General features: G+C 37.7%; 1 protein-coding gene and 1 pseudogene across 1 annotated transcript; both read right to left on the reverse strand.

The window, feature by feature from the left end:
* Positions 1-551: 551 nt before the first annotated feature.
* LOC120157744 lies at positions 552-3,262 on the reverse strand (annotated as a pseudogene).
* Positions 3,263-7,237: 3,975 nt separating this feature from the next.
* LOC120157809 (serine carboxypeptidase-like 49) lies at positions 7,238-7,623 on the reverse strand. The gene has a single exon (XM_039168826.1). The coding sequence runs from the start codon at positions 7,606-7,608 to the stop codon at positions 7,273-7,275; it is 336 nt and encodes a 111-aa protein (XP_039024757.1). The 5' UTR covers positions 7,609-7,623; the 3' UTR covers positions 7,238-7,272.
* Between the last annotated feature and the right edge of the window lie 438 nt (positions 7,624-8,061).

Consider the following 8,061-nt stretch of genomic DNA (forward strand, 5'->3'; position numbering starts at 1 on the left):
TAGTTGAGCTATAAAATTAAATAAACCTTAACCGTGAATAAATTCAATCAAATCCTTCAAATTATAAATTGTACTAATCAGTTTGAGATTTTTTTCATTAAGACTATTGTTGCTCTAATAAGTGATGATATAAGTAACGTAATAGATGATGTAGCAATTAACATGACATGAATGATGATGTGAGATTGAGGTGAAAAATGACAACAAAAATGACAACATTGGATTGAGAGAGACATGATTCATTCACACGTATAAAATATTTTTATTTTGTATCTTTTTAATTTTATTTGCTTAAGTAAAAATAAATAATTAAAATCAATAGTAAAAATGATAAAAAAAAATATGTCCACTGTATAAATGAATTTTACACACACACACGGATAAGCTAAAAACAACAAACAAATACAGAATCAAAATTATAAAAACCATAGATATCCAACTTAAAGGAAGAAAAGTTCTTTGCTTCATATCTGTAGGAAATATATTTAAAAAGACCAAGAAAACAAGCATTACATCCCACATACAAATGTTTACAGGTATTTAAACTAGGCAGGAGCACAACATCTTGAACTAAGTTTATTCCCATTGTAAAGGCCAACTACATTGGATTCAAGCACTGAAGCAATGGAGCTCACATCTCAGCAACCAGTTTCTCTGAATCACCGGCTTCAGATAGTGTACTCTTGGTCCATCTTTTCAGCATCTCCAATGCTGCCTTGGGCTGGTCCATAGGAACCATATGACCCGCATCATGAACCTGTTTGATTATCATGTAGTTATATCAGTCAGCACCATTGCAAAGATAATCGATACGACTATAGATTAATAGACGGACACTGTCAGTAGAGAGATGACCTTAAGGAAACTGAGAGGTCCGTGAGTTTTCAGGACTCCAGCTGCTGAGCCGTCAACTATAAAAGGAACCTCCGGAGATGCTACAAAATCCTTCTGTCCAGACCATTGCATTGCATGAACCCATCTTGAGTTTCCTGTTAAAGTACAATAATATGTAACGATACAAATCAAAAATTAATTGCCCCGATAATATGCTCTTATCTCTTCATTTTTCTATAAATAACCATGTCCAACACTCTTGTCGGCTGTATAACGGGTACGGGTAGGAGGATATGACCCTTCAAATACATGAACAAACATAGAAAGAACATAACATACATGTGTTGGACACGCACTCATATCCGATACTTCTACCTGAATCCATTACCATGGATATGCTCTTATCCCTATAACATGAAACAGAAAATACTTACCTAGCCAGTTGCAGATGAGATCATATTCCCCTGCATATACAAGAAGTTTTATTCCATCCTCAAGGAGATTGAGAATGCCAGCTTCGATATTCCTCATCCAGTCGACCAGCATGGCCTGATAGACTGTAGGACTGCAGGACACAAAATCTATATTCCCAACACCAAGGGCATCCCTGACAGATTTCTTGTTCAGAAATGTCTCCATGTTCGAGAAGTCATAGCAAAGGCTCCCTTCACATTTCTTTCTAAGATCATAGAACTACAGACAGGAAAGGATTTTATTCAAAGAATCACATCAGAGCATGATTTCTCTTCTCAACAGCTTATTTGCAACAAAGAGTTTCATTATAGAGGTTCATTGTTTAACAATGGGAAAAATTATTGAGGTATCCTTTGCATATAAATTCGGAAAAAAAGAATAACAATGACATAAAGGTCGTAAATCAGGCCCTACTCTACCATTAATAAATTGTTTTCTTTCCTCCCTTTTATTTCTCCTCCTTTACACATTGTTTGCACAAACCTTTCTGTAACATAGTTCAACGCATAAAGAAAAGAAGCACGTTCTACTTTACAAGATATTGAGCAAAAATCAAAAAAGAAGAAGAGAAAAACCACAAGCCATTTATGCAAATATTTATAGTATGTGTTTCTAAGCACTAAAAGATACTTTAAGTGTCACTGGAGCAAAGAAAATAACTGAATAAATAATAGTATTAAAAAGGAGTAGCAATTGTTCTCTGCCTGTCACTGAACAAAGATACCAAATCAAATTTTAAAAATAAAAATAAAAATAAATGATGTGTCCCTTACATTAGTATCACCAGCAAGTTTCATGATTCCATTGAAAATTGAATTGCAGACAAAATATGAAGCCATGCAAGAGATTGTACCATCAGTGCCTGAAAGTTTTTATTTCCAAAAAAAGCAGCAATGGTTCAATAAGTGATACACCCTAATAATGTCAAAAGAAAATTTGAAGAAAAATAAAAGCATCAACCACCATATCCAGACTTTAAAGTTTGAAATAGTAGACCTAAAATATAGTGAATGGTCTTAGGAATTCGGATGCAAATTTACCACAAAGCTTTATTGCCATCTCACAAAGGGAACCATCTTGTTGATAAGATCATAATCAGACTTCTTAATTACCCCCATGTCCAAAGCATAATCAGTGTAAGCTTTATACTGGATTGCTGGATTAGTCAGGTCATTACCAATAGCAAATCCCTGTTAACCACAATGTCATTGAAGCATGCAAAAGGAATTAATTCCAGACAAGTTGTAACTTTGAGAAATTAAAAAATAACATGAAGAAGCTTTCACATCGTATAATTAGTAACACACCTATAGGTTTATATGAATTCCTTCCTTAGCTTTGTTTCCTTGGTGGACTCGGCCAGCAAAAGCTGGAATGTAGTGCCCAGCATATGATTCTCCGGTTATATAAAAGTCATTCTTTTCAAACTCAGGGTGCTCCGCAAAGAATGCCTGGCATAATAAAAGAGAAAAACCCAGTCAAAACAACTTATTCATTTCTCCTCAAAACAATTTCATAATATTAACTATAAATAATTCAATAGACAAATAATTATCATAAAATCATCTTCCAAGATAAGCAGACACCTGTAAGAAATCATATAGGTCATTGCTAACTTCATCTTCGTTATGATGAATGTCTTTTAGGTCAGAACTGTAACTAAATCCAGTACCAATAGGTTGGTCCACATCTCTATGTTAGAGGACAAAATTCATCAGATTGAAAAGGGGATGCAACATCATCCTCCTTCCAATGATGTTGTCATTTCGACAGAGTTGAGGCTTTTGAGAAATGAACTTTGGAGACTTCTTAGAATCGAAGAGCAAATTTGGGTACAAAAGTCTAGAGAGAAGTGGGTCAAAGGTGGTGACCGTAATTCAAAGTTTTTTCACACTTGCGCTTCCAATAGGAGGAGGTTGAACTCTCTGTATGCTTTAAATGTTGATGGTGTCATCACCAAAGATCCAGGTCTTATCAAGTCTAGTGTCAGGGAGCATTTCTTTAAAGCTTTTAATTGTTGCTCAACAATGGAAGTGGAGGGTATTAACTTAGATTTCGCAAAAATTTCCCTGCAACAGAACCTATTGTTAGAGAAGGAGTTTACGGAAGATGAGATTTGGGGGACCATTAATTCTTGTGAAAGTAATAAAGCCCCTGGGCCAGATGGGTTGAACATGGGTTTTTTTAAGAACTTCTGGCTTAGCTTGAAAGGTGATATATTGAAATTCTTCCACAACTTCTATTTGGGTAAGGAGTGGGAGCATGGTATTAACCATTCCTTCTTAACTCTCATCCCGAAAGGTTCTAATGTTGGGAGTTTAGATGATTTCAGACCTATTTCCCTTGTAGGTGGGATGTATAAGATCCTATCTAAGTGCCTCGCGAGAAGATTGAGATGTTGCATCAATGATATAATCAGTGAGTCTCAATTTGCTTTCATTCCTAGGAGACAAATTTTGGATTGCTCTTTTATTGCTAATGAAGGAATTGATTTATGGAGGAAGAGAGGCTTGAAGGGTTGTGTATTTAAGGTAGACTTTAAAAAGGCTTATGATTCGGTAGATTGGGACATTTTATTTAAAGTTATGGCGAAGATGGGTTCGGTTCTAAATGGTGTAGTTGGATCCGGATGTGTGTGTCAACTGCTTCGGTGTCAGTTTTAGTTAACGGGGTTCCTACTGATGAATTTCCTATGGCTAGAGGCCTTCGGCAGGGTTGTTCCCTGTCCCCTCTGTTGTTTAACCTTGTTGGAGAACTGCTTAACCTGCTGCTTCGTAAAGCAGTATCTTCGGGCCTTTTCAGTGGTCTAGTGGTTGGTAAAGATGAGGCCTCAGTCAACTTATCTCATCTGCAATTTGCAGATGACCTAATCATTTTCTGTAGTGCTTCGAAGACTCAGATTGTTAATGTTAAGAGGTTCCTTCGGGTGTTTGAAATTATGACTGGTCTGGAACTGAATCTGTCTAAGAGCAGATTATTTGGGATTAATATTAATGAGGAAGAGCTTCTTCAGTGGCTAATGCTATTGGATGTCCTGTAGGACATTTTCCTGCGGAATATTTGGGGCTGCCTCTTGGTGCTAAGAGAAACTCTATGATGTTGTGGGATCCGGTAGTTCAAAAGTTTCATTCAAAGCTAGCCGGATGGAAGGCGAAGACTCTATCAATGGCAGGGAGGTTGGTATTACTGAAGGCAGTTTTGGGTTCCCTTCCTATCTATTTCATGTCCCTTTTCAAGATGCCTTCTTCGGTGAGTGTTAAGTTGAATTCCATCATGGCCAGATTCTTATGGGGAGGAGGAGTGGAGGCTAGGAAATCCATTGGGTCAATTGGACAAAAGTTTGCTCCGATAAAAGTGTTGGAGGTCTTGGTGCTATGAATATAAGTCTTATGAATAGAGCTCTCTTAGGGAGATGGTCTTGGAGGTTTGCTAACGATAAAGACTCAGTGTGGAAGAAGGTTATTTGCTGTAAATATAATTTGGATCCCAGTTTACTGCTGTTTAACGAGAAACTTCCTACACATGCTTCTTGGATTTGGAAATCGGTGGTCCTCAACCATTTCAAAAATGATCAGTTTGGAGCAAAGTTTCGTAGCAACCTTAAAGTCAGAGTGGGTGATGGAGGGAGCATTAGATTTTGGTTGGATAGTTGGGCACATGATTCCCCTCTTAAAGTGATTTTTTCCGAGGTTGTATGTGCTGTCTATAATAAGTATGGGAAGCTTTATGAGTTTGGGGAATTTCGCTCTTCAGTTTGGTCTTGGCATGTTAATTTGAGAAGGAATTTGAGTGAATGGGAATTGGTTCAGTACTCTGATTTAATGACTCTAATCCACAATATCCCTCTTTCTCAGGAGTTATCGGATGGGTTGGTCTGGTATGGCAATGGGGAAGGTGTCTATACTGTTAGTTCGAGTGTTAAGTCATGCAGGCCTGTTGGTATAACAGATCCCTTTTGGAAGAAGTATGTTTGGAGGGGATTGGTGCCTCCTAGAGTGGAGGTCTTCTTGTGGCAGGTCGTGCACCAGAGACTGCCAGTTAAAGTTGAGCTACAGAGGAAAGGAGTTTCAACTATTGTGGATGTTGCTTGCCCTTTTTGCGGAGAGGCGGATGAAACCTCAGCACATTTATTCTTTTCTTGCTCGGTGGTGTGGTCCTTATGGAATAAATTTTTGATTTTCTGGGGAGTTTCTTCAGTTTTTCAAGACAATGCTCACAGCTTTATGGTCGCTTGGGATGAATTGGTACCTAATTCGAAAATTTGGTCCTTCATTCCGGGGGTGGTTTTATGGACAATGTGGAAGGGTAGGAATGCAATTGTGTTCGAGGGGGGGAAGGTAGATCAGATTGATTTATTTTTTTGGCAAGGTGTAGACTGGCTGCTTGGTTCTTAACTTACTACAAGGTTGTATCTATCCCTAAGGACTCTCTTATTTGTGACCCTTCACTTGGGGATTGCTGCTCCTTATTAAGCTCTCCTATTATCAAAACTGTGTCTTGGTCTAATCCTCCAGAAGGATTTATTAAGCTGAATGTGGATGCGGCTGTGACTGCAGATTGGAGGCAGAGTGGTGTTGGGGGCATTCTTAGAGTTCATGATGGTTCGGTGGTGGGCTCTTTTCAAGAGGCTGCTGGTCCAGGTCCTCCTGTTTTGTTAGAACTCAAGGCAATTATGAAAGGGTTATCTTTCTTTGACTCGTTTCAGCAGCGGTTTAAGGAAAGGTTAATTGTTGAATCAGACAGTAAATTAGCAGTGGATTGGGTCAGGAACATTGACCGTTGTCCCTATGTTTACTTAGACATTGTGACAGCTATTGTTGGCAAGGTTAGTGGACTGAATAGTAGTATTAGATGGGTTGCTAGGTCAGCCAATGTTGAGGCTGATAGTTTAGCTAAGGCTGGTATTGGATAGATCTCTGTTTTGTTTAGTTGGGTTTCTATTAGGTTTTGGGTTGCTTATTTGTATGATAGATTGTATGGTTGTTTTAAGTCTTTGTAACTTGTGGTTATCAATGAATTATTGAGGCACTCTTTTCCTCCTTCTGCTGATTAAGGAGCACCGTGTGATCCTTTAATCATGAAGGGGGTTTTTAAAGAGGCCTACCTTTCCTATCAAAAAAAAAATCATTGATTGTGCAGATACCAAATACTAAAGAAGGGAAAATAAGAAGAAAAATACCTTGTCCAATCAAGAGACATGTTATAAGCAATGGTGAAGGGGCCATTTTCATAAAACACAGCCAATTCGCTACTACATCCTGGCCCTCCAGTCAACCAGATAACAACAGGGTCCTTTTTTCTATTGCGTGATTCAAAGAAGTAGAACATTCTGCCAAAAACAGCAATAAATTAACCCACTACAAAGGTAATTGATTAATGATATGATTGGGACGATGAATTTGAAGATTTGGATTTCGACTTTCAATATGACTACATATTTGAAAGGTATAAAAAACTTGAACTTCACATTGCCAAATATATCTATTAAGAATTTCAAATTCACCACTAATAAGCACCCAAAAACTCATTAATTTGAGAAACAATCATGGATGTTATGTTTATATTTGTTTTGCCACACAACTTACATACACTATTTTTAAAATCCAAAACCACTGTGATTGTGCAATTCAACGCTTTTTTTTTCTCTGAATGGTACGAGATGAATACAAGTAGATTTGTTCAAAATTTTCTTAAACTAAAACTATTCAGAAAACATACACATCCTACCGAAGTAGTTGCTCGAACCTGAGTCCTCTACGACTGAGGCCACTCAATAGGTTCAACAATTCAACGGATTTTAACTACTAAATCCCTTCAGTCATAATAAAACAGCCGATTAATCTCATCGTTAACTAAATAAGATACAGAAATAACTAGAACTCAATGGCTTTCAAACCCCAGCTCAAATGAAACACAGAAACTGAGAAAATGTCCTAATTTAGAGAAATTGCACTTCACTTTTTTTTACCTGGCATCATGAGAATTAGCAAGTTTGTAATACCCAGCGTGGTGACCCAAATCCTCAACGGGGACCCCAGCAGGAACTTCCAAATTTGGGAACATGAACCGCTTCTCGACCAGTTTCGGCCCCTCCTGCAAGGGAACCCGGTCTTGATCAACGATGTTGATTTCCTCTTTAGGAAACAAATTCAACCCCCTTATCAACTCCTTCGCATGCACTGAAGGGAAACTAGATCCGGCGAGACGTATGTTGTCTAGGACGGAGGAATCAGCAGCGGATAACGAAATGAGACAAAGAAGTGATAAGGAAAATGCACATAAAAGTTTCGGTTTCGCCATTTTTTCTGGCTTCCTTTTTTCCCCGGGATGCAGAAGTGAATGAAAGTCGAAGAGAAATGAACATATATAGCATAAAGAGAGGTTAACTGACAATCTGACGTGGCGGCTGACGGGAAACGGTAGTTTTCACTTTTTATTATTAAATTATCATATTAGATAATATCTTATTTTATATATTAATATATTATTAATAATAATTGATTTAATACAAAAATAAGGGCTATAAGTGTACAAAGAAGGGGTGTTTAAATTGAGTACTCGGGTTTTTTGGTACCAAATCTTCGGGTAGTTCATTGGACGGTCCGTATCCCGACTTGAATATTATAAGTACTCGAAAATCGGGTAGTTCATTGGACAGTCCGTGTCTTGACTTAGATGTTGTAAGTACTTGAAAATCGAGTACTCAAATTTTACGAGTACCTATAATTCGAATAATCGGATACAAGATTTTTT

Source organism: Hibiscus syriacus, unplaced genomic scaffold (genome assembly GCF_006381635.1).
Source record: "Hibiscus syriacus cultivar Baekdansim isolate YM2019G1 unplaced genomic scaffold, ASM638163v2 tig00111276_pilon, whole genome shotgun sequence".
Lineage (NCBI taxonomy): Eukaryota > Viridiplantae > Streptophyta > Magnoliopsida > Malvales > Malvaceae > Hibiscus > Hibiscus syriacus.